Source organism: Accipiter gentilis, chromosome 5, assembly GCF_929443795.1.
Source record: "Accipiter gentilis chromosome 5, bAccGen1.1, whole genome shotgun sequence".
In the NCBI taxonomy this organism is placed as follows: Eukaryota; Metazoa; Chordata; class Aves; order Accipitriformes; family Accipitridae; genus Astur; species Astur gentilis.
This window is the reverse complement of record NC_064884.1, coordinates 37704455-37731068: the sequence shown is the minus strand read 5'-3', so window position 1 is coordinate 37731068 and position 26614 is coordinate 37704455. Positions and strand designations below refer to the sequence as shown.

The 26614-nt window shown below is 37.0% G+C and overlaps 1 protein-coding gene across 1 annotated transcript in view; it reads left to right on the top strand.

Annotated features, from left to right (window-relative positions):
• PRKN (parkin RBR E3 ubiquitin protein ligase) overlaps positions 1 to 26614 on the top strand; it is a 787949-nt gene that overhangs the window by 264593 nt on the left and 496742 nt on the right. The window contains exon 3 of the mRNA XM_049801652.1: positions 5348 to 5585. Within this exon, the coding sequence (XP_049657609.1) occupies positions 5348 to 5585 (238 nt within the window). The remainder of the gene's footprint in view (positions 1 to 5347; positions 5586 to 26614) is intronic.

The following is a 26614-nucleotide window of genomic DNA, read 5'->3' as shown; positions in this document are numbered from 1 at the left end:
GCCCCATGTGGAGCAATATTTAGTTCACTGCCACTCAGCAGACAGAATTCACACAAATGGATGGTGATGTCAGATCAGGGTGCTGATTTGCTTCATTATTTTAACAGTGGTTAGTTTTCCCTTCAGATTTCCCCTTGCCATGACCTGCGGAAGAGTCTCTGAGACCAAAAGCTTATTTTTTTTTTTCTTTCTGTATCAGGGGGTTAAATGAAAGATGTTAAGTCTTCTTGCAAATCTTGCTTCCCATTTCTTAGACCAACATGGCTCAACAGAATGTTAATACTATATCTGTGGTTTTTATTTTAGGTAATTTCTACTTTCAAGTTCATTAATATTTCAGCTTTTGCTACCTATGTAACAAAGGTTATTTTTTTTGTTGTTGCTTTCTTCTTACTTTTTTGAGTCGTTGGTCTGTGATCAGGAAATGAAAATAGTGGTGGTGTTCTTCCAATTAATTCCTTTTGGTGTCTGCTGCTTTTGAGATGTGGTCTCTGTCCTTGGGTTGTGAGAGGGTTACAGCAATAGTAGAGTGAGGTTTGGTGGGCTTATTTTTCTCTCTTCTGGGAACTTCATATGCTTTTTTTTTCTGTTCAGAAGGTCACCTTTAATGTCTCTCTACACTATTCATGGAAAAAGATTTTTTGATAAAGTTGGTGTGACCTCTGTGCTTTTACGTGGGTCCTACTGGTTTGAAGAGGTGTATTGTGCTATAGGTACTCATAGAGTAGAATCATAGAATGGTTCAGGTTGGAAGGGACCTTAAAGTTCATCTAGTTCCAAACCCCCTGCCATGGGCAGGGACACCCTCCACTAGACCAGGTTGCTCAAAGCCCCATCCAACTTGGCCTTGAACACTTCCAGGGATGGGGCATCCACAGCCTCTCTGGGCAACCTCTTCCAGTGCCTCACCACCCTCACAGTGAATAACTTCTTACATCTAATCTAAATCTACCTTCTTTCATTTCAAAGCCATTACCCCTTGTCCTATCACTACATGCCTTTGTAAAAAGCCCCTCCCCAGTTTTCTTATTGGGCCCCTTCAGGTACTAGAAGGCTGCTATAAGGTCTCCCTGGAGCCTTCTGTTCTTCAGGCTGAACAACCCCAACTCTCTCAGCCTGTCTTCACAGGAGAGGTGCTTCTGCCCTCTGATCATCTTGGTGGCCCTCCTCTGGACTTGCTCCAACAGGTCCACGTCCTTCTTATGTTGGGGGCCACAGAGCTGAACGCAGTACTCCAGGTGGGGTCTCACAATAGCAGAGTAGAGGGGGAGAATCACCTCCTTCGACCTGCTGGTCACGCTTCTTTTGATGCAGCCCAGGGTATGGTTGGCTTTCTGGACTGCAAGCGCATTGTTGGGTCATGTTGAGCTTCTTGTCAACCAACACCCCCAAGTCCTTCTCCACAAGGCTGCTCTCAATCCACTCATTGCCCAGCCTGTATTTGTGCTTGGGATTACCCCAACCCATGTGCAGGACCTTGCACTTGGCCTTGTTGAACTTCATGAAGTTTGCATGGGCCCACCTCCCAAGCATGTCAAGGTCCCACTGGATGCCATCCCTTCCCTCCAGTGTGCCAACCACACCACACAGCTTGCTGAGGGTGCACTCAATCCCACTGTCCATGTTGCTGACAAAGATGTTAAACATCTGGAGAGTTTTTTTATTATTTCATTCATTCTGCAGATTAATGAGACAATAATGTTCCCCTTATTTTCTCATCTGATATTGAAATGCAGGACAGTTTAGAAAAAGCCTATCTGGAAAACTAACATTTTGATTCTTGTTAATCATTCCTAGGAGTTTAAAACCTCTTTTCTTGGTCTTTTATCTTGCATGAATCTCTTATTGAGTGGCATCAGACAGTCTGTTATCTGCTTAATCTAAATAGGCAGCACTTAGGCAAACTGTTACTGTTTCCACTCTGTAGGCCCCAGGGATTCATGGGCAAAGAAGTGGCTCTCCAGATAATAGGAAAAGTTTGAACTGGATCTTAGGTAGTGGAGTGTGAAGAATTGCTTTTTGAGTTTGGCAGGCAATAAAAAAAAAAACAAACACCTAAAAAAACCCCAACTGGTGGTTAGCACGAAATAAAATTCTTTCAAGTTCCTTTTCAAGACAAAACACCACAAGAAATTAGCTTTTTTACATTCAAATCCAAATCTTCTAATTCAAACTATTCTCTGCTCTAGTGTTTCTCTAAATAATATATTTCAAAAGAAAGTGTATTGCATTTCAGACTTCTCTAGTAGGCTATATATTTGCTAGATAGAGAACATTTCTTTCAGTATTGATGTTACTATCAAAATATGTTGTTAAGAAGATATCAAACAGAAATCTGTCAGAACAAGAGGATTTTGGAGTTACTGAATCACAGTCATCTTTTCCCTCTTCATGATTTAGCTCACTCTCCTGAAGTGACATTCTAGTTAGCCCACAGCTGGCAGCACCAAAAGATATTTTGTTATTCAGTCAGGATGTGCTAATTCAGCCTTGTGACATTCAACTTGAGAACTCAAGAAAAAAATATGAAAGCAAAAGGTTTGAATGAAAAAAAGTTTTCATTTCATCGGCTATGAATTTATTTTCCAAGTTGGCCAAAACGCATTCTCTGTAAAGAATCAGTCCTTAATACTGGGTTTCATCACGTCAGGATCTTCTCAGCTCCCTTTGCTCTAGTGCAAGGAGATACTTCATAATCTACAATATATACACTTGCAGTATTTCCCTTTGGAATGTGGATCACAGGCATTAATTTGGATCAACAGATAAGACAAGACAATATCTCTAGAATCATTAATAATAGATATTCTCAAAAGAAATGTTTCCTGAGGCGTAAAACAAATACATGAAGAAAATGAAAGTGGCATTGACATAAAAAATTGTATCTTAGGTTTGTGTTACAAGAGTAACCTAAGGCAAAACCTAAACATTTACAGAAATAGTTTGAATTCTACCTCTTTTCTCAGAGAAGAAAGCTGCAGACCTAGCCCACCTACTTGTCTATGAAATGTAGTCTGGTATAAAGCATTAATCACCCTAATTCTGGGAACTGCTTGGTGATATTCTTGTCCAGGTCTCTTCACAATTAAGATATGATCACAAACTTCTTTTTTTTTCTTTCTTGTACTGTCTTCTCAATTTTCTTGCAAAGGTTGAGAATTACTTTCCTCCTTTAAACACAATCCAAATTCAATTCAAATGTAGTCAGAAACAACATTAAAAAACTGATGATTTGGCAATCCATGTCTATTACTGCTTGGTGACTTCCATAACAAATATACTTAGTGTACAGATCAAAGGATGTTGTTTGCTTTGTCTAGCTGCTATCTTTGAAAAGTTATCCTGACATCTGCTAATTAAGCTTTCCTGTGTCTGTAACCTACATTATCATCATCAGTAGCGATGTTCAATATTCCAAAGTTTGTTCTTGTTTTTGATAAAGAGATGTAAGAAAGCTAAGATACAACATGTTCACCTGCCCTTTTAAAATGAAAACTTTATTAAGTGAATTCCAGGAACTTGCTATTGCTATGGTCACATGGACGTATAATTGCCCAAAGTGTAGATTTTACATCTTTTTTTGAGGTATGTGATTCTTGACATCATTGGAGAGAGAACAGTAGATAAGATGAGGCTCTGTTTTGTCAGCCCTTCCTTTGTTTATAAGCTAACCACATACCCTCCAGCCTGCAAAAAGAACTGGAAAGGAACCTATACTTTTTAAAGATCAATTGACTTAAACCATGCATCTAAATGTGTACAGCAGTCAAGATCAAGCAAGAGTGGTTGGAAAAGGTTGTAGATTTGCAGGGGCATTTTGTCGGATTTAAGCAGCCCTTGCCATCCCTCTTATTCTCTCTATTGCACCATGCCCTCACTGTGACTGTAGCACAGCATCAAGCTGTGAACTGAATCAGGGAACTGATGCAAACTTTAAAAAGGAACAAACTGAGAAGGATAGTAGATGGTGAGAAAAAATAAAAGACAGGACAAGGGCCGCTTAAGCAAGTAAAACTGCTGGAAGAGATGCTCATTAAATAATGGTTTGACTGATTGACAGTTGATTAGAGGTTTCCAAGGTTGTCAGTTTTTACATATATACCTATTTCCCTTTGTAGTTCTAGCTGTGACTGAGCAAATCACTTCTGAGCTCCTCATTTGCCTAGGTTATTAATTTTATTATTAATTTCTCTTAGATTATTAAATTCTTTAATATTGTACAGTGTTCTTAGTTGGAGAAGTTTTAGAGTGACAGCCATGTTTTGGATTTTGTGTTAATGAGTGAAATTATTAAGCTATTTAAATGGATCTTTTAAAATGTTATGGGCAACAAGCTGTATGAAAAAAGGATACCTTTAATGTCAACATAATGTTTTAAAGTTGAAATCTAATTACTGCTTTGTTTGAATATTAATACTGCAGCGTCCTTGCTCTGACAAATCTCTGCTGGCTGATTACTGTTTCTCTAAGGAGAGAGTGTGTTATTAAAAATTCAATTTAAAGAAAAAAAACACAAACAGATTTTTGTCTTTTAGAAATGCATTACATAAGAAAGAACAGGTGGAGGGGGAAGTACTGAGAAATAATGCAAGAGAATGAAGTAAAACCACTAAACAGAAATGAGACCAGAGGAGAGCGGGATAATAAAGAGGGTATAAACAGCACTAAAATATCTGTAAAGGAATCTTTTGCAATTAAAAGTGCATGTAATAATTGCAAATACAAACTAAAAATTTTAAATATTGTATAGATGCTGAGATAAATGCTTCTGAATTCTCTTACTGTTCATCCCAAATGTAATCAGCAGTCTGTCTTGACATTTCAGGACAGACATGGCCAACCTATTGATGCTGCAAAGAGGCAGAAAATTATTTTCTTGAGGGAAATTCAAACTTCTTTCTGTGTAGGCTGATGTTTTTATGTGGTTCATTCATGACACTGGAGAACTCAGTGACCCTAAATTGCTACATGAAGAATGTGTGTCAGCATTAGCAGTGCAAATGCCTATTAAGTATTGAATATTCTTAGCACTTAATTTAGTAATGCTTCCTCTGGAGTTTTTCCTTTGTGCCAATAAACCAGACGTATTTAGAGCTGTTGGCTCTCATCCACCATTTCCTTGTTAAATGTTTAGAATTTGTAAGTGTTGTGACCCTTTTGCCAATGCAAGTAATCCTAATTCCAGCAATTTACACTTGTCACTTTGCTTTAAACTCCATTACTGCACTCTGAAATTCTACACAAAACGGCTTGGAGACCATTTAATAAATAACAAATTGGTGATAGAGGGATTTTGTCCCTTATGTCACAGTTAACTATTTATTGGGATTTTGGTTTTGTGTTGCAGAACTGTGACCTGGTCCAGCAGAGCATCGTTCATATTGTTCAGAGTCCACAGAAGAACAGTCAGAACAAGGATCAGACAGAAGATAACTGTGCTGGAGGTATTCCAAAAGCCTTGGAAGGAGAACCTGAAAGTCTAACTCGCATAGATCTCAGCACCAGCATCCTCCCATCACTCTCTGCAGGGTTGGCTGTTATTCTGGATACTACAAAAAGCATTTCTCTTCCCTCTGAAAAATCAGGTAAATAACTGATTTGGTACATTTCAATACACAGACCTGAACATTTGTTTGTTTCTTTCTTAGGGTGAGCAGTTCTATACCACAGGAAAAGAAACCCAACATATGGTTTCTTTCAGTTATTAAACAAAAAATACAACTATATTAAGAGGTGATAAGCATCTGATGTGTCTTCTAGCAGAATAATTTTGCTTTGTGAATAAATGATTTTTTGTGTTGTTCCCATCTGTAACTTTTATTATGATAATATTTTTACAAATAGTTGTAAGCTGGTAAAAACCCCAGAGGTCTATGAAAAGGCAAAAAATAGTGTGTAAAATTTCCATTACAGAAGTTTCCTTAACTAGAATGTTGGGCAGCTTATGCATTGCAAATGTGTTTAACTCCCAATCTGTTGTAATGTTTTCATACCCATACGTTTTGTAAAAAAAATATTTCTATACAATAGACTTCTTATTTATAAAAATATCTCTGGCAGAAAATATGATGATGATTCATACTACCCATTTTACTAGTTCTTCATCCACCAAATTATTACAGAGAATATCTTCTCTTCATCAAGAAAAATCAGCTGAGGCACAAGTTACTGCAGATGGGTTGTGCTGTTATATTTACATTGTTCATGAGAGAGAAGCTCAAGTCAGAAGGAAATACAAGAATCTTTTAGCTGTGAAATTAATCTTCTCAGAGTAACCCCCTCCTCACACACAGTCCAGCTAACTCTTACTGACAGCTGTGTTTGTCCCCAGTGAAGAGACATTATTCTGTGCAGTACCAGATTCTGTCATGATTTGTCATAATAGTCCATCAGAGATGTCTTTTTAGAAAGAACAGGACATAAATACCATTGTGGTGGTTTCAGCCCAGCCGGTAACAAAGTACCACGCAGCCTCTCGCTCACTCCTCCGCCCCGCTCCGGTGGGATGGGGAGGAGACGGAGGAGAGAAAAAGAAAAAAGAAACTGGAACGTCGAGGGTTGAGATAAAGGCAGTTTACTGGGACAAACACAAAGAGATTACAACAACGGCACTAATGAAAAAGTATACAAAAAGAGTGATGCACAGTGCAACTGCTCACCACCCGGGACCCGACGCTCCGCCGCTTCCCCCACCGAAAACAGAGCCCACCCCCCGGCCCGCTCCCCATTTCTATACTGAGCATGATGTCCCATGGTATGGAATAGCTCCTTGGCTAGTCCAGGTCAGCTGCCCCGGCTATGCCCCCACCTCCCAGGTTCCTGTAAAAATTAACTCTATCCCAGCTGAACCCAGGACAACCATTTATACACAATACAGAAGATAATACTAAACATATAGGTCCACAGTACAGAAGAGAATATGTGGATATGACAGAGATACCTCTGTGACTAACCTGACCTGAGAAATCATCATGCTCAAGAAAATGGCTACTAAAACTGTTAAAATAACTTTTAGAGAATTTCTTAAATAACTCATGCAGAAAATACACAATTCACGGGAGGGTCACAGAATTATTCCACAACGGACTTGATCAACCTCTCACTGCCAACTAATGATGAATGAATGCAGTTTAGGAACAAATTAGTACACAGCTTAGTGATCCACATCTCCCAGTCTGAATGAATAATGAGATAAGAGGGGTGCATGCCGATTTAAATCTGGTAAACTAGGGACGGTATTTCAGGCTGGGCTTACTGTCAAAAGCAAGGCAATGGTGTGAGGTTTTTAATGCTACTCCTTATTTATTTTTTCACTACTTTACATGATAGGTACAGGGCTTTAATATTTGTGCTTGACTTTACAGAATTGTTTATACATGTGTGAGGCCTTTTTACATTTGTCATGCGGTATGTTTTTCCACAGATCACAAACTCTGAGAAGCCAAGTGCAAACTGATAGATGTCTTCTATTGCAGCAAATATTTTCATGGCAGAATGACAGCTGAGGAAAAAATGTGTTGAGAATGTATGTGGACTAGTTTTATCTGTGATTAAATTAAACAGATTTTTTTATCATAAGAAAAAAAAAAAAAAAAAAGAAGAGCCACTCTAATGACTGACAGTTCTGCCTGGAAGGATGTTAGTAACAAATACTTTTTAAAGGCCTGTTATCTTCTTGGCTTGCTTTAACTCTCACTATGAAAACTTGTCCTTGTGCCTGTTCAGCCCCACCACTTTAGTTCAATATGGGGGATTTTGGTGTTTTTGTTATTAAGGTTTGGGGTTAATTTGTAGTCACATAATTCATTTTGTTAAGGAGTAGTCTGGGTTAAAAATAATCCAGCAAGGGAAAAAAAAAAAAAAAAAAAGATTAATCCAGACATCAGTTTTCCAATCGACTTCACTGTGTACTGAGGATTTTCTTTGGCACAGCTGGAATGAGTAATAGTAGTGGGAATGAGTGGCTAAAGGCTGCATATGCCACCACTGCCGCTTGAAATTATACTTACCAAGCTATTGTCTTGGAAGGTGGATGGTTGTTGTGGTGATCAGTCTACAGTAGAAACCTATACAGTTGAACCAAGTATAATCATTTTTTTTCTGTGTGAGACATCTACTCTCACACAATGAGTAGAAGACAAATTTAAACTTAGAATTTAGAGGCAGAGGATTCATTAATTGATTATTGTTTAGTCTAACATGCTACACAGCTATTCTGTAATTCTAGCAGTAAACACTAAGAGACTTCTTTTTCTGAAGCCCAAGTTATTTCTGTTTGTTACCACAGGATGCTCACCCTATGTCCCTGCCCTGCTTTTGTTTTATTTGCCCTCCTTAGAATTCTGAGGAAAAAAGTTAGTGGTAACTTTTGCATCACAAAATCTTCTCCCAGAAGGTTTTGCAGCATTTGACTGCAAAAGCAGTATTTTTGAAGTGTTGACTTGAATGCTTGGAGATCAAGCTGTAGAATTTTACCAGGCATTCCAGGAGAGAGACAACTCTTGTTATATTGTAGTGCTGTTATATAAGTAATATACTTAAGTTGTATAAAATGCTGCACTTGATCAGACAAAACCCCTGATAGCCTGGCATCCTGTCTCCACTAAGGGGCATTATTTGTTCCTTGCAGAAGAGCATAACAGGATAACCTCCTCCCAGCTCACCCGTACTTTAGTGGTGAGTAATGAAAACAACTCTTGACTCATCTGGAGAAGCATCTTTCTTACATTGTGTTTTTAATGCAGAATGCATGTTTGTCCGTGAGAAATTCAGAAGTTTGAAAGTCATTAACAGGCTGAAAAAACTATGAAAATGGATCTAAATAATCTCTGCGTCAAAGATTTCCAGGTTTCCTCTCTTTGCAGGCAAAGGTAATAGAAGCAATTTTTTCTGTCTGCTAAATAACACCTTGCTTGATTTCTTATGAACATGTGAAAAAATCTCAGCACAGGACTTTCATCCTAACTCACCCCAACTTAATTTACAATCTGTCCAATATCTGGGACAAAGTGGTTTGATAAACAAGATGTAAGCAAATAAACCATGTTCCATATGTTTGCATATCAGTAAATACATCTATAGGGTGAAGGGATTTTGGCCTGAGAAACAGTGAATCTGAAAAACATAAGGGTTTGTATGGCTTATCAGCTGAATATGAGAATGCATCATGATGCCAGATCCAAGAAAGCTAACATGATCTTTGGAAGTATAAACAAAAAACAGGCTGGAGTGGAGAGTATGTTTTTCCTCTGCTTTTGACACTTCCATAACTAAAACTGGAATATAACACACCATTTTGATGTCTAAACTTCAACAAAGCTGCTGAAAATCTGTTAGAAGGTTCAGGAGAAGAGTCACAAGAATCCTACAAAAGTGCAGGTCAAGATTGGTTTATATATGTTGGTATAATCTTGTGGCATCCGTGGGAGTGGAAATGTAGTAACAGGGGAGTCTTAGATCTTATAAGCTATTTTGTGATTTAAGCTTTCATTGTCTAGAAACTGAAAGCCAGCAAATATAAATACCACATAGATTTTTACCTTGCGAGGAAATCAACCACTGATGCAAGTTATCCTGGCTTATAAGAATTCTCTGTATTTGGCCATTTAACAATAAACATAGGACATTTTTCTGAAACATATGTCCAGCAACAAATATTGGACTTCAACCTAGAAATGGTATGGACTGTGCTAGGCAGGAGGTTAGACTCCCTCTCTAAATGCATTTATTAGCTAACCATGTCAAGCAAATTTGTAACCTCAAAAAAACCCCAAACCCAAGTTAGTTTGACAGCGTCTATTTTCTGTAAGCTGTTATTAATGTTGTTACCTATTTAATTCCCAGTTTAATCCATTATCAGCTGGTTTATTATTTTGTCTGAATCGATTAGATGTGGTCATCATTACTTAGGTCTTTTTCTTTACAACTTTTAAATAGCACTCATCTGGTCAGTTCCCTACGATATCCTGGTGTTCTTTAGCTAGTCTTTTAAAAATGCTTCCATGCAATTTGCCTCTGTCTCCTTATCGTTCCATGTTTCTCTTTTCACAGAGGAGTAAATAAGGTACTGGTATATATTGACTTAGGTGTGCCAAGCTGTAAATTGTAGCAAAAAGAGGGATTGATTCTTTTCCACCTAGTTAGGAAAAGCTTTACCAAAACTTAATATACGTTAAAACCTCCTGTCCTTACAAATAACACATCTATGAGTTAGGGCAGGTAAAACTGCCGTTATCAAAACTTTAGTATTGTCAGTGCTTAAAAGTGTAAAGTGATGAGCTGATCCCGTCTATGTAAGGGTCTGATATATGAAAGACACAGGCAAAAACTTTTAGAAGGAAAAGCCACAATTTAGGCTTTGGGTAGTCAGAACTGTGCATACTTCCAAGGGAAGTACGAATTAAAAAAAAAAACCACAAAAAACCCCCACAATTTAATTGGGGATATTGTTGACACTGTATGAATACTTTTTGAATAATATTCTGTTGATTGTGTGTTAAAATTCCTGTGCTTTGTAATTGATATTACATTTTAGTATGATTCTTTTAATCAAAAAGCCTAAAATGAGAAGAATTTTTGTGTCAGGTTTGTTTGAAGTAAATGAGTAGTCTAAGCTCCTGAAGTATTTTAAAATAACATCACAGTTTTATAAAACTTATAATGTCAAATTAGATCCAGATCAGGCAATGGTATCATGTACATCTCTACCTCCCCATTTTAATGTGGTGTTAGGCTGAGTACCCCTACCCAGTACCAAGCTGAGTACAACTGCAGCCTTTTCTGATACCCTTTTTGAGAATGCCATCAAAACATGAGCACTGATCCATCCAAAATGGCCTTCAGTGCTGCAAGGAGAGCATCTCTATTGATACTGAGACATGAAGCTCTGTAAGTGCTCAGCAACTGCACCAGACAAAACTAAGACAACAAGGAACTTACTTTCCCATAACCTAATCTTGCTTTGCTGTGTCACAAAACCAAGTATCTAAGAATTTACTATTCCCTTAGAAAAGAGAAAAAGGATTCTTAAAATTTCTTTCCTATGATTCCCATCCATTTTTACATGAGAAATTAATCAGTATAAAGATTTTTTCCCTTGCCATCTGTACAAATGATTTGTGGATTAATTCTAACATAAATTAATTAACTAAATGTACTTTAGGTCCACAGTATTGTAAATCAGTAGTTTGAGGAGGGGAAATCAGTATTTTGTGCAATTTGCATTTAGTAGTTAGGTCCTTTTTCCCAGAGTTATCAAAATTCTGTTCTAAAAACAAATTATTAGAGTACTTCCACTGAACTTTCTTAAATTTCTTGAAATATTAATGCACCATTTAATGGTAGTTACATGGTTCTTATGGTAGTTCTTTTTGACAGACATTCATTTAAATAAGATTCATATTGCTGTACAAGAAAAATTAATAAATTACTTAATATGCAACGAGTGTATTGTTTCAGTAGACACATCCAAGTAACTAGTTAGGTTACTATGGTATTTTCGGATTTGGTGCACTGACAGTTTACTTTTGTATTAGGATTAAACCACTTTTAATGTAAATGAAAATGAATTATGCAGCACGTTGTGATTTAGTCTACATTTGATTCAGATTTTTTATAATGCATTATTTTACAAACTTTTGAATATGAAATGCAATATCAATTTGAGGATCAATCTACATCCAGAAAAGGGAAGGCACTAATTTACTTTTTTAGAAAAGCAGAATAAAGTACCAACGCAGCAATAATATACTAGTCCTGATTTTGGCAAATACTTCCGGAAAGCATGGCTGCATTTGTCTTCATTACACATTGTGTAAATTCACTGTATGTACAATTCTGTTTTAAACTTTAGAACAAAACTTCACAGAATTCCTGCATTAACAACTCTTTTTGTGCTAATGGTTAGTTCCTGCACATTGTTAATCTTTATCACTATGCTTTCATTACATACAGAAAACTGTAAGACTTTAGCTGTTGGACCTTTTATCCTAAATTTGCTGTGAGTGTACAATACCACAGAGCTGATGCCATGTAGGTTGCACTGATGCATTGTAATCACAGAAGCTGAGTTGATCTGGCCTAAGAGCTCTTTGGCAAGAGAAACTGGAACAAAAGCAGACTTGTCTTGATTCATCTCCATCTTTCCTTTTCTTGTTTGATATTTTCAGACTACTTGCTCCTCTGTGCTCCTTACTGCTTCCGTTGTTTTTTGTTTTGACAGCTACCCTTCATGGGTCTTCCATACCTGCAAGGTGTTCTGCCCACTTGCAGTCCTTCATGCTTGTTTTGCTTTGGTTTACAACCTTTTGTCACTTGGATGAATCCTATGTGCAACTACACACATCTTTGTCCCTTTGGTGGTCACATTGCTCACATACTTAATGCAAAATGCTAACATATCATGCCTGACTAGATCATCACAGTCTTACAGTATGTTTTTCAGAAGTAACCATATTTTAAATACATGCATCTGAGGTCTGAAAATCCAGGTGTGTACTAAGAGAAGAGTATAACAATAACATTTTTATATGGTACAGAGAGACTACATTTAATTTTAAATTGTAGGGTTTAGGGATTAATCCATGCGGGGCCCGGACGATGGAACACCAATATGATGATTAAAGTCGCCCGTTTATTGAGCTTAGCTAATCATTTTTATACAATTCTCTAAGTTGTTGAGAGACTTTGATTGGCTACTACATGCAAGCACTTGGTGTCCACACGCACAAGCATAAGCGGTGATTGGTTACATCGGTACTGTCCACGCGCACAAACACAAGACGTAATTGGTTGTGTTAATTAAAGCATACAAGACTTGTCTTAGTCCAATTGGTCAAGATAAGCCCCTGAATTGAGGTTGGTTGTGCCAAGTTCCCTTTATCGTGGAATGTGCACCTGTGTTTTCCTAATTGGGATCTTTCTTCTTCTATCTTCTTATTTATTCTGTTCAAGGCCTTCTAAAGGCACCTGGAACAGTCTTGTGACCATGAGCTATTTTCAGGCCCAATAACTAAGTTCCATATAACTGAACCCTACATAAATCATTGCTGCTAAATATTTCCTTTGTGTTGAATGAGAACTTCTTTAAAGTTTTAAAAGGGTTTCCCAGCTGTTTGGTAAATGTGTATGGAAGAAGTTCTGGAACTGTAATCCATGTTTGAGGCTCTGAGATCCAGAAGGGAATTTATTGGTGATCCATTGAGATAATGGTCACAGTGCTCTAGCTCCACTTACTTGTTTTCAGCTGCTAAAATATATTGCAAACATAGAATCATTTAGGTTGGAAAAGACCATCAATATATTCAAGTCCAACTGTTAACCTAACACCGCCAAGTCCCTTGCTAAACCCGAAGTGCCACATCTACATGTCTTTTAAACACCTCCAAGGATGGTGACTCAACCACTTCCCTGGGCAGCCTGTTCATGTCAGTATATGTTAAATTATCCCTCTTGATTAGTTGCTGTACCTTCTTGGATTATGCTGTAGGAGTATGTTTAGAGGTAAGGGAAGGCATGTCCGTAAGATAATGCTTCCCATTAAAAGTTATTCATAATATGGTAACGTTTCTGAAACAACACTATTTTTTGATGCACAGCAAAAAAGGGGTTTTCTGGATACAAGTCACACCTCAGCCACAAAAGAGCTATTATACAAGATCAAACCAATTGTTTATCTAAATCTAGTTCTCTTCCTCTTTTAATATATACCTGCTTTGTATCCAATATTTTAAAATAAAGAAAACATTCTTATTATATAATGTTATATTTATAGAAGGAGTATTCCTTTTTTGCAAGTAATCACCTCCCTCTGATTATCCTTCATGTCTGCTATCTGGGTAAGTTGACAAGAACAATAATGGCATTCTCTAATCTGACCTTCATTGAAAAAGCACTACCTAAACAGTCTCCAGTGTCAATTCGAGGGTTAATCGGAGAACAGAGGGAGAGTTTTCAGCCCAGCAATTAACTATTGCTAATTCTGTCAGAATTTATTTTGAAATAGTTAAGCTTAAGAAAAATCTGGTTATTCTGCTTCCAGCAGGTTTGTGAAAATTTGTCATTACAAAGTCCTTGGAAGTTTGCTCTTATGTATATTGTATCTTCTGTTAGGGTTATTAACCCTTGACAACTCATGGCTGCAATACTTCCAAGTTCTCTCTATATAAATTGATATCCCCTCTTCACCTTCCAGCAACAGCAAGAAGTGATTTTATAAGACATTAGCATAATGGAACCTTTTCAATAAAATGATAAATGGAGCCCATTTCAGAAAACAGAACACATACTTGATAATTTATTGCAGTTAGTGCCATGCTGGAGACCTCATTCATATCATATGCTTTTAACACTGATGAGAATGGTGCCATTTTCCCACACCTCGCATGTCTGTGAGATTTGTTTGAGAGGAGAAATGTTCTTTTCTAATAGAGCCAAAAGCACTTCTGGGAATGCTCATCTTTACGTGACATGTCTCACGAACATGTATAATTACTGTTTTTAAAGGCCCTTTCATGTAAATTGAAGCCAGTAACATTTGCTGTTTGGTGGGGTGGGAACACTGTTGTGTCCTTGGAGTGTATTTTGATTGTTTATGGGTGACAGCATGGATGGACTTTCTTCTGCAAACGCATCACTCGCATCTTTATGCCACCAGCTGAAGGTGGCATTTGTAGGTGGAAGATGTTCTGTGTTGATTAAACAAAACTATACATGTTATGTTTTCCAAAATAATTGTTGGCATGAATTAATTACTGATGCCACTGGGAAAAATAAGAAAGTAACACTTAGGAAACACCTCTTATGTGTAAAACCCATGACAATAGAGATGTAGGGTGATTCTTTTTTACCAGGAAGAGTCTAATGATGAGGCACAAATAAGAAGAATGCTTTGTTTAAAGTTCATTAAAAAAACAGTAGTTGCTGCTACGGTGCAGCTTAGTGCTTGCCCTACATGGTCTCTGTTATGAATGCTTACCACTCAAAATGACATGAGACATAATCTTCTCTCAAATCACATGCTTGAGATTCATTAACGTCGTCTGGAGTTCTGTGCACACAGCAAGGACATTGGGAGAACAGACCTGTTAGAAAGGCTTGATCTACAGAAAGTAATTACATGGAACAGATAGTTTAATAAATTCAGTTGATACTAGAAGGTAAAAAATAACCATACAAAACACATCCTGCTCTCTCTTTGTAAAGACAAATAGCTTCAATGGGACTATATTTGAACTTCTGTGGAAGAAAAAGATCATTGCATTTGGCAGAGGAAGACAGATTCTTGTGTTTGTTTTTTTTTTTTTTTAGGAAAAGAATGGTTGTGGTAGGAAAATGGACAGTCAATTCAAAAGATCTAATTCATATTCACAGAAAAGCAGAATTAAAGTCAGTGCATGCTCTTGCATTGCTGTGCCAAAAGTCTTTAGAATTTTGCCATCAGCTTTGTTTCGGTGAAGGTTTCACATTTCCACTGCTACCTGGGTGAATATTGTTAGAGCTGCCAAGGCAGGGGCCTCATATCCATTCAGGCTTCTCTTCAGACACTGCCAGCAAGGGTTTCAGTTCTTTTGTTCCTCTTTTGTGCCTTTGTTTTTTTGCCTTTTTGTTTGTTTCCTTCTTTTACAGAATATGTAACCAGAGGAACTGAGATTCTATATCAGCTTTATGTGGATTCCCAAAAATCCTTCAGTGTAGGGATTTTTTTCCCCTGCTCTGAGGTACATCGAGCCTTTTGCTTAAACCTTGCTCATCCTTACGCATTGTTCATGAGACAACACTGCCTACATTATGCCCAGCAACTAAGAATTTATCCAGTTGGAACAGAATGAAGATCCATGCTGTGCAAACAACCATTGTCCTTTGTAACTATTAAATATTTGCTACAAGCTTCTGGAATGTTGATATTCTACGGCATGATATTCTGTTGGCACTGGGCAGAAAGCTGAACTTAGGTAGGATTACAGCATTTGTGATCAAGTTATCAAACAGAAAGGAAAAGAAATGAAGAAAATGTCTTCCTTGATCTGCCTTTCACTTATGAGACAGAATGATACAGTGGCCTGCAAGTGAAACTGTCAGGAATATTTCTCAGCTGGATTATATGTGCTGTGGCACCATTTTTTTGTACAACTACTATGTCAGAATCACAGTTTCCTTAGTGAGGTATCCAGGGACTGGAAGTCCCTGTTTAATGGTTAACCTTAAGATTCAAAACTAGCATTTTTGAATGCTAGTTCAAAAAACCATGAATCTTTGTATTCACTGACACACCTGAAACTGTATCGTATAAGCTTATCTGTACTGTTGGCACCTATGTGGGTATTCAGTCTTAGGTCTTTGACCTTGAGAACATGTCAGATTCTGATTTAACACTTCTATCCAACTGCTGCCATAACTAGTATTTGCAGATGGATGCTTCAAATTTAATTTTGACACTCTATCTGCCTGCAAGAATTTCTGCATTTCTGGAGTAGAATATCTGTAACTAAATTTCCACTTAAAATGCAAGCCCATCTGGTGTGTATATATATATTTATATTTTTTTTTAATATATATGTATATGTTCATATATTTTAACTACCCTCCTACTCAACAAAACAAAGACCGAAAAATCAAAGGTGACATCTGCATCCTGGAGCAAAGTGTCCCAGAGGACCCTGAAAGCCAACATGTTTGCTGAGCACCAGCACTCTCTTTCCAAGCTTCCATGATACCCTATTGGTGCAACAGTCTGTTCTGTGGGTCTTGACATTTACCTGTCAAATGGCAGGGATACAGAAAAAGAAAGAAACATATGGATATGGGGATGGGCACTTTTGAGGTGCAGGGGAGGGGAAACAGCAGGATATCATGCTCCAGGTTGAGCCTGTTCACTATGCACTGTACTCATTGATGTTCAGCTTTGTGCAACACCGCACAACTTGTCAAGGATTTTATGATATACCCTGGTACCCTGGCTTCCAGGGCTGGCTGACATTATTTTATTGGATATTTGCTATGAAGATGGTTTAAACAAAGTTGTAACAAATCAGAATTTCACTCGAGCAAACAAAGTACCTGGAGGTCTGATTCCTCCTTTTGTTCACCACAATTTTCTCCTTAGCTTTGTCACACAATAAATACTCAGTATATATTACTGGAAGAAAACTCTAGCTGGCAACAATTGGTTGGTTTCTGGTTTAAACTATACCACTTGGCAGCTGAGTTTTTATCTACTGCAACTTCTCTCAGCATCCACAAATTATTTTTGAAGTAGCTGAATCAAACATCAATAGTGTTTTAAATAAAGTTTGAACAGCAGATATGGCCAGATGAGGGCTCTGATTAACATTATCAAGGACTTTACCCAGCAGATTTTAGTACTCTTGAAAAGAATGTTGTCCTTATGCTAATAATAATGAAATAAATAGAAGAATCTCCACTGTCTTCAGCTGTGGAAGGTCAAGATCCAAATTCAAGATTTGATGCAGATTAATGATTATGGATATTGTACTTTTATACCACTTGTTACCTAATCTCTGGTGAATAACTATAAATCTTCTTTTCCTGGTTTCTAAGCCCCGTAACATTGTCCACACTGATTTTTTACTTGTTAGGAACATAACGATGGCCATAGCTAAGCTAATATTTGACTCATCCTGAGCAGTATCTTCTTTATAACTTTAACCATTGTGAAATATTTGGGATGGAGATGTAAAAAATTCTGTTTCAATCAGAAGTGCTGCCTGTCCTCCACATTCTGTCTCCTAATCTGTAATAGAGATTTTTCAGGTACACTAAATCTAGCAATACAGATGTGAACAAATACATTTTATTTCTGCCATCGAGGCACAAAGATCTGTGTTTGACCAGTAATATCTAGACAAGTAAAACATCTGTGTTAAATATTGCCATCTGTAACAATAGCTTTCATTCTGCTATTTCTCCTTGATCTCTTCCATATTTCATTTTACTATTCCTATTCTGTAGTCCCCTGGAGTCTGGTTACTGAAATCTCTTTCTCTGGCTGAATGGCTTATAAATATACTATAAATATGGGAGAACTACAGGTTTGATTACCTCCTGCACAGATACATAGTAGATCAGGAATCTGAGTTAAGTACTGGAGATGTAAATGTAATACCTTGGTTGTTTCCTAGAGTATTGTGATCCTTCATTGAATAACACATGAGAATCGGCTAGAAATCAAATGGCTACTGATGAAGGAAGTGGGGAGGCATCTAGATGAAATCTTGTCTCTTTAGAGGCTGCAGGAATGTCTTCTAACTTAAAGTATGACCTGGGAATTCAACACTAGAAAGGAGAAGCCCCAGCACATACATCTGTGAAAGTGCCAAAAGGAATGTATGGAAAGAAAAAGAAATGCTTTCTTAAGTTCATGCAAGGTGGGAGAAAGGGAACAGGCTTTTGTAGAGATTCAGAGGTATGAAGTACACCTCACATTGAATGTTCAAAATAGTCTTTAAGCATTTCTGTTTAACTTCAACAAAACCATTCTCCAAAATCAATTGGCTTAATTGACCGGTGTGACACTACAGGAACAACTGAGAGTTCCGCTGGCAGCTGCTGGTTCAGTGCCACACTAATCGGGAGTAAGGCAACAACCAGTTGTTAAAGCTCTGTTCTGTACATAGGGTGGCAAGGAGTGGAGTCTCAACAGTTCATGCAGTAGGAATGCCAACGTGGTGCAGAGGGTGGTTTCCTAAACTGACAGGTTGAAGAATTACAGTAGGACTCAGTTTAAATTAATCTTCTTGAGAAGAGAATTGCTATGCACTTCAGTCTCTAAAATGCAATGAACATTTAAAACTAATATCTAAAGATACTGTGCATATGGTATCAAAAATATCTAATAATTGATGAATCAGAGAACTTACTGATAAATGAACCATATATTCTATCAATAATATCTCTTACTGAGAAGTCCCACAGGGCCTACGTGTTACTGCATTTTCATTTGATCATAGGTTTGCATTAAGGGAAAAAGTGGGAGTCAAAGATTTATAGTGACAGATATCTAGTTATAGTCTTAGAAACTTCATCTTGGGTTATTTTAAGTATTTAAATATTAGCTTAATTCCTTCTGATAAAGAAGCCATTGTATTCCTTCTGGCTAATAAAGTGTGTTTTCCTGTTGTTTATGAAGATGATCACGCCAACAGCTTTTCTGTCTGGAGACCCCCCCAAAGGGTCTCTCCAAAGTGCAGTGTGGCATGGTTATGAGCTGAAGCTCAAAGCTCTCATAGGTAGAATCGTGTATCTTGGCAAAGCAAGGAAGCTCACTAGATAGTAGGTACCATCACCTCACTGCAGGGAATTTTCAGATGTGTTGAGGCAACTGTAAGAGTTGCAAGTGTAGGACTAGTCTATATCAGTGTTTCAAAGACTGAGAATATTATTTCCATGCTTCTTATTAAATAACAGACGTAGATGCTCAGCAGGCTGTACATGCAAACATGTCAGTGAGGATTACTTTGATTCCATTTTCTGTACATCTAACTTTAATACAATGAATCCTGCTGCCTCTTGGCTAACCTGTGGATGGGGAATTCTTTTAGTTAATGCAAGGCTAGACGAGCTTTGAGGTTCAAGATCTTAGGGCTCAATTACAAGTGCACTCTGTCTCTCTCTTTATCTGTCTTTCCTTCTTTTCCTGAAATACTTTGTTTTGTGTTTTCCTTCCTCCCCAAGAGGAAGTTAGCTCTTTGCATCTGTAAAAATTGAACACTCTAGTACATGTTACATTAAATAGCTGCCCATTGCTTAAATATCTAGGTCTGGTTTTAATAGCCTGGAAGACCTGCATCCCTTCTTCCCAAACCCTTTTCCTGAATGGTTTAAAGAGATAAATAAACATCTTGACTTAGTTTTATATTTTCAAAACTGTCGTTTAAAAGCCAAAGGGCGTTGCTGCATATCCAACATTTCAGTCTGGAGCACATAGGAACACAGTGTATGAAATTCTGAGTTGGCTTTCTTCTTAAAATCCATTCCTACTCTTCAGACCATAGCCCTGGTATTGCATTATATGAAAGTGATGCAATGACCATACCATTATGTTGTGGCAATACAGAATGGTAAAGTGCCATTTTTACACAATGATTTCCGTTTTTCTGGACAAGTCTTTTAAGAGAGAGATTGGCAACTAATGTAAATCTTGTCACTTCTTTAGAAGCAGCTAAGGATCTTCCTCAAAATACCACTTTTAATGACATAATAACTTACCCATGTCATTAAATAATGAGTTTTGGAAACTAAGTAGTTCAATTTTGAAGTATTGGTATTGGCATTTTCTCTCTGTAGTGAAAAATGTTGTATCAACTGAGTTACAGATACATCTTTCCCGAGCCATTTTCCTGCTCCCTATTATTTCTAAGAGAAGTAAATCATCTTTAAAATTCTAGTTCTGTGGGACCTTCAGAGTGAAGACCCTGACATGCAGGGCATCGAGAATGAAAAGGAATACCACAGATCAATTGAAAAGGCAGCTTCTGTGGTTCACTGTTGTTGTGCAACATTTTGTAACACACTGAAAAATTTGTTAGAATAAAAGCACTGGCAAGTTATTTAGTATATTAATGGACAGTCCTGTTTTCACTAGTTTTTTCTGCTAGAATACTGATATAGTGCTTGTTAAGGAAAAGGAAATAACATGCAGGGTTAGCTGTAGTTGTGAGTAAAATAAGCAGTTACTTGTCATATTTTTCTTTATTTATATACACAATGGTTATATACAGTGTGACTAAAAAAGAACAGCTTCAACTTAGAGAGCTCTCTTGCCTTAAGCGGAGCACCAGTTACAAACAGAAATATTATTTTAATATTTTGGTAGTGTGGATTTGTCAGTTATCTCCAGAATTTCTGAAGATGGTCGGTATTATATGCACAGACTTATAATACCACAATGTAACTGATAATGTCATTCCTCTGCATGTCCCTGTGTCACTGGAGTGGAGATCCTTGAAACCAGTACCTGACACCATACTGAACCTGCAGCACATACACTAAAGCTGGAAGGATGCAGACAGGATTAGTGTGGCTTCTAAACGGGGATGATATGCAAAGAAACAAGTTTTGTTAAACTCCTCAGTTTCTTTTAGTTTATAATGAAATAATGCTGGTTCTTCTATGCTCAGTCATTCAGGCTAGGGATGCTATTTTGGTCAACAAAACATGAAAGCCTTGACAAACCAGTTATTCAGTTTGTCCCTCAATTTAGGACTGAAAAAAATGGACATTGTGGCAGGGGAATGGATTAGCTGTCTGGTTATAAGCTCAATTCCTGCTGAGCTTTGGCCCCAAATTTTGGACTAAACATCCATCTTGCAATCCCATTCATAGCTTCTAGAGTGTTACTTAGGATCATCTCATAGTAAGCTGTATCCGTGATTAATATTTACACAAGGTATATCTCAAATACTTTTCCAAAGATATTTGTGCCCTTTTTTGGTCAGCAGTTAACTGACTAGTTTACACTATCAGTCCCATTTTATTAAAAGCTTGTAGCACCTTCCATAATGTGGTTTCCAATTATTTGTCATTCTTTTCTCCTGGATTATGGCCTGTCAGTAACTGTTGGTTTCTCTTTCTTAGTGCTGATTATTTTCTGAGGTCTGTATTAGGTTCTCCTGCCCTACATTATAATATTTTTATTGATTTATAAATACATTGTAGGTTATAGGATGATTTTAAAAATTATAATCTCTGAAAATCTCCATAGTTTTTGAAGCTGAAACTCTTTTAAAAGCATATGCATATGTGAAAATAACTGTAAGACAATTTTAAAGAATAGATATAACATTGGTGTAACTCATTTTTTTTTTTAATTCAAGTTGCATTCCAGTTCCTTTTTATAACTTTGTTTTCAAGTTTTGAATAATGGGATTTATAATGTATAAATTATGCAATGATTTTCCTTTTCTAACAGTTGATAAATGTCACTTGAGGTATGTTTATTTACTAATTTTAAAAGCTGTGTGTTAGATTTTAAACGCTTAAGTTTATATGAGTGTAGTAAATGTTTGTGTGTGTCTGTATATGTGTGACCACAGCATCTTTAATCTGCTAATCAATTGTACATCAATCTGTTGCCCACTTTTTCTGACAGTTGTCACTCAGTCTCTGATGAAGAGATTGGTGAAGAGGGAAAATAGAAGTTGATCTAAATCCTAGCTTGTAATATAACCTTGAAACATAGATTTCACTTATTTCCATTTACAGAAATGTCCATTTGATCTGTTTTATAAGACATTATCATTGTCCAAATATATTCAAGATATATTGTTTGCAATTGTGAGTGTGCAAATCTTTGCATTCATGAATTCCACATACACATCATATACTTTCTTATCCATGAAAAACAACTATTCTCTACAAATAGTATGGTTTGGAAAATTCCGATTCTTGCTAAATATAGAGGTTGGGAGTTTGAATTATTTTAGGGTTTTCAAATCTCAGAGATCTCGCCAGTCTTTGTCACTACAATTTTTACAGCTAGAAAAAGTGCTACATATGCTGTTTTTTTAAAGTGGAAGGGTGTTGGTGGGCAGTAACTTGCTGTCGTGGTTTAACCCCAGCCAGCAACTAAGCACCATGAGGCTGCTCATTCACTCCCCCCCCACCCAGTGGGATGGGGGAGAAAATCGGGAAAAGAAGTAAAACTTGTGGGTTGAGATAAGAACGGTTTAATGGGGCAGAAAAGAAGAAACTAATAATGATAATGATAATGACAACAGTAATAATAAAAGAGTTAGAATGTACAAATGTTGCACAATGCAATTGCTCACGACCTGCCGATCGACACCCAGTTAGTCCCCGAGTGGCGATCCCCCACCCCCACTCCCCCCAGTTCCTATACTAAATGTGACGTCCCATGGTATGGAATACACCGTTGGCCACTTTGGGTCAGCTGCCCTGGCTGTGTCCCCTCCCAACTTCTTGTGCCCCCCCAGCTTTCTTGCTGGCTGGGCATCAGAAGCTGAAAAATCCTTGACTTTAGACTAAACATTACTTAGCAACAACTGAAAACATCAGTGTTATCAACATTCTTCTCATGCCTAACTCAAAACATAGCACTGCACCAGCTACTAGGAAAACAACTCCATCCCAGCTGAAACCAGGACATTTGCATTGGAGTTAATTTCTGTTATCTTTGTTACAATATTTGTGTTGAAGTATCTTATTGCTTACACAAACTTTCAGTAGGGCCACTCCCAAATAAAATTCTTTAATTATGCTGAAATATTTTATGGCTTGATGCTATGTATAATCTCACTTTACCTTATTTCCCTTGTGGTAAAAATTTAATTTCTATTTTTTGAAAGTAAAATCATTGCATTCAAACTTAGAGCTCCTTGGCAGTGCAGCTACCCATATAGTCCCAATATAGAGTGGCATACTTCTTAGCTTTTCACCATTCTGCTACAAATAAGGTATACCATCATTCTTACTAAATATATATACACTTACGAATGAGATGGATGATTAAGATGAAAGCATTTCTTGCTCAAAGAGCTTAAGCACTTTGATTTAATTTTTAGCTCATCAAAGGCAGGTAAATTTGTAACAGATTATTTATTATGATCTCTCTGGTCAAACCCTCACACTACTGTTATCTAGTATACAACAGCCTTTATGAAATGACAAACACTTTCTTACACTTTTTAATCAATACACCTTGGCATCCTTACTGAAAATTGCCAATACTTCTGTCTGTTCTCTGTTCTACGTTCTTTTGGTCCAGCCCTTATCTTTTGTAGCTCATCTCTGATATAATACAGCAATTTAGCTTTATATACACTGTCAGAGAGAATATTCCTTTCCCTCATCATTCTTCCTTTACTCTGTGCCTTTTTTTTCGGAGTTAAAACGAAGTGATCTCTTCATTGTTAATTTCCTCTACTATTTTTATACCTGTTTGAATGAGTCTCTGGCTCTCATCTCTAACACTCAGCTTCCCTGCTTATGCAAAATATCTCTTTTATAGTATGCCTGTTACTCTGTCGTCCTGTTCAAAACCAGCGAATCACAGTGCTGCTGCCTGATTATTCTTCTATGTTATGGAAAGAGCTGTTTGGACTAACAGCTTCCTATGTCTATTGTGCTCCTGCTACTGCTACTGTACCAAAATATTTCATAGATCCATATCCATCTATGACATTTTCTTCCCTCTATTTTTCCTGGTAGTATCTCTTCACATGTATGACTTCAATATTCTAATTTTGTTCAGTTAATATAATTATTTTCAAAAGCTTTTAATTGCCTTTTTTTACCTATGCAATGTTGTTTCCCCACTAGTGTTTGGTTCTCTGTCTTCCTTTTCCCTTTCTCCTGCTGGTCCCATTTCCCTACTGTCATTGTTTTAACTTAAAGTATCGTAGAAAATGAGTCAAAACTGAATTTATTGCAAATCTGAAAAGGAATCTAGAGCAATGAAAAATTTAGTATAGTTACTGAATATTGGTGTTTAACTGTCATGGACCTGATCTGCCAAAAGTCTGTACCAGCTGATTCCTAGGTAGAGCACCATTAACATTTTCCTACCTGTGTGGGGTCTGTTGTGCAACTCTGGGTGAGACATGGATTTCTCAAGTCTTCCCAGAGGTAGCAGCTATTCCAGTTTTTCTCATTTCCTCTGAGAGTAGACATAGGGCAGTGGAATCATCAGTTTATATAAATGTATAAAACTTAAACAAAGTGTTAATTCCCATCTTCTGTAACTGTTGGTGAACCATATTACATTTTGCAGTAATGCTTTTGAACCTGAGAAAGTGCATGTGGAATACTAAGCTGTTGCAAAATTACTGATGTTCTATATGGTCAACCATCAAAATTGGCCATTATTACCAGGGAATCTCTTTGAAAAAGTATTCAAAATAATATTATTTCTTCATAAAAGTGATCTTTAGGAAAGTAAAACAAACAAAAAATTAAAAATAGCTAGAAAGATCTTACTCTTTTGAATGTGCAAGGGATCAGAACTAATAAAAAGACTGAAAGCATTAGCAAAAGAACAGAAAATGAAGAGCACTTTTTAAACAACATTGGCATACAAGTTATGATCATTTTGTAATCAACATGAAGACACTAACGAATTTTTACTGTGGGAGACATGTTCTTCAGAGCATTCTTCAGAAAATTGAGTTGCAGTGCAGAACACTGAGGTTTTAAAGTTTAAGATGACAGCTTGAAATTCAAAAACAGGCAAGGGAGTTCAAAGAAAATACATAAAGATTTATAATCTACCAGTTTAAATTCATAAGACATGTACAAAGTCCTGTTGTCGTTTAATCACTTAAGTGTCTGCTACAACAGAGCCAAGTATCTTCAGCATTTGTGTCTTCTTGTGTGTAAAACTAAAAGCATGAATATCTATACTTGGAAAAAAAATTTGAAAGTAATTTGGTAAAGATTCATGGGTCAGGATTTTTTCATCGGCAGGAACACAGAGTGCCTCCAGCACAGGGCATGGTCTGGGTTGCACAGAAGCAGGACTGTCCTATGTCTTTCCTATTGCAGCCTGGAGGTCAAAATAGGTTGGACCACTGGATCTGTAACTACAGATCCAAGCTATAGTCTTTGGAGAGGACACAGCAGCACAGTGAAATGTAGTAACAGATTACTGCCATCTCTTTCTCACATGAAATATGACATTGGTACACCAGCTCAGATCAAAGATTCATTTAGCATAGTATCCTATTGGCAGTCCATAGCTTCTGCCAGTAGCTTGTATAAATCAGTCTGGTAATGAATTTTTCTAGGATGCTGTCCCACTCTTGGTCATTTTCTCTAAGCCTCTTATGATTTTGTAGACCTCTTTAATATTCCCATTTAACTATTGATTTTTGGGGCTAAAAAGTCATAGTCTATTTAAGTGACTGTGGCATGGATGCTATTGATTATCCATTCCCTCTTTTTTGTATGTTTTCAGTTCTCCCATATCCTGCTCTGAGATGGAAAGGGTAGAATTGCACATGCTGTTGAAAATGGAGCACAACATGGATTTTTTTCAGTATTTGTACAGCACTGTTGTCTGGGTTTGGTTTTTTTATTTTTTTTTATTTGTCTCTTAATAATTCCTAGCATTCAATTTACTTTTTTGATTGCTACTGAGCATTGAGCTGACATTTTCATAGAACTATCTATTATAACCCCAAGATCTTGTTTCTGTGTGGTAATAACCAGTCAAGACCATCACTGTTTGTGTAAAATTATTTTTCCCATGTACATTACCTTACATTTATCTACAATGAATTTCATTTTTCATTTTATTATTAGGCACTCAACATCCTGCATTCTTCAATGTTTCTTCCAGTTGGCCTTCATTTTTACTATTCTGAATAAAATGAAATCACCAGCAAACTGTCATTTCACTCTTCATTTCTCTTTTTCTGTTTGTGAATACTCAAGATCTAGCACAACTTCCTTTTGGGACTGCACTGAGAAAACTGATCATTTATTCCTGACCTTTGTTTCCTGTGTTTTAACCAGTTATTTGGCCACAAGGGAATTTTCATTTTTATTCAGTAACAGTGTAATTTCTATTAAAAAACTGCTGAGGAAGCTTTTTGAATGTTTTAGTACCTTGAATAACTTCATTATCTTCCATAGAATTTCC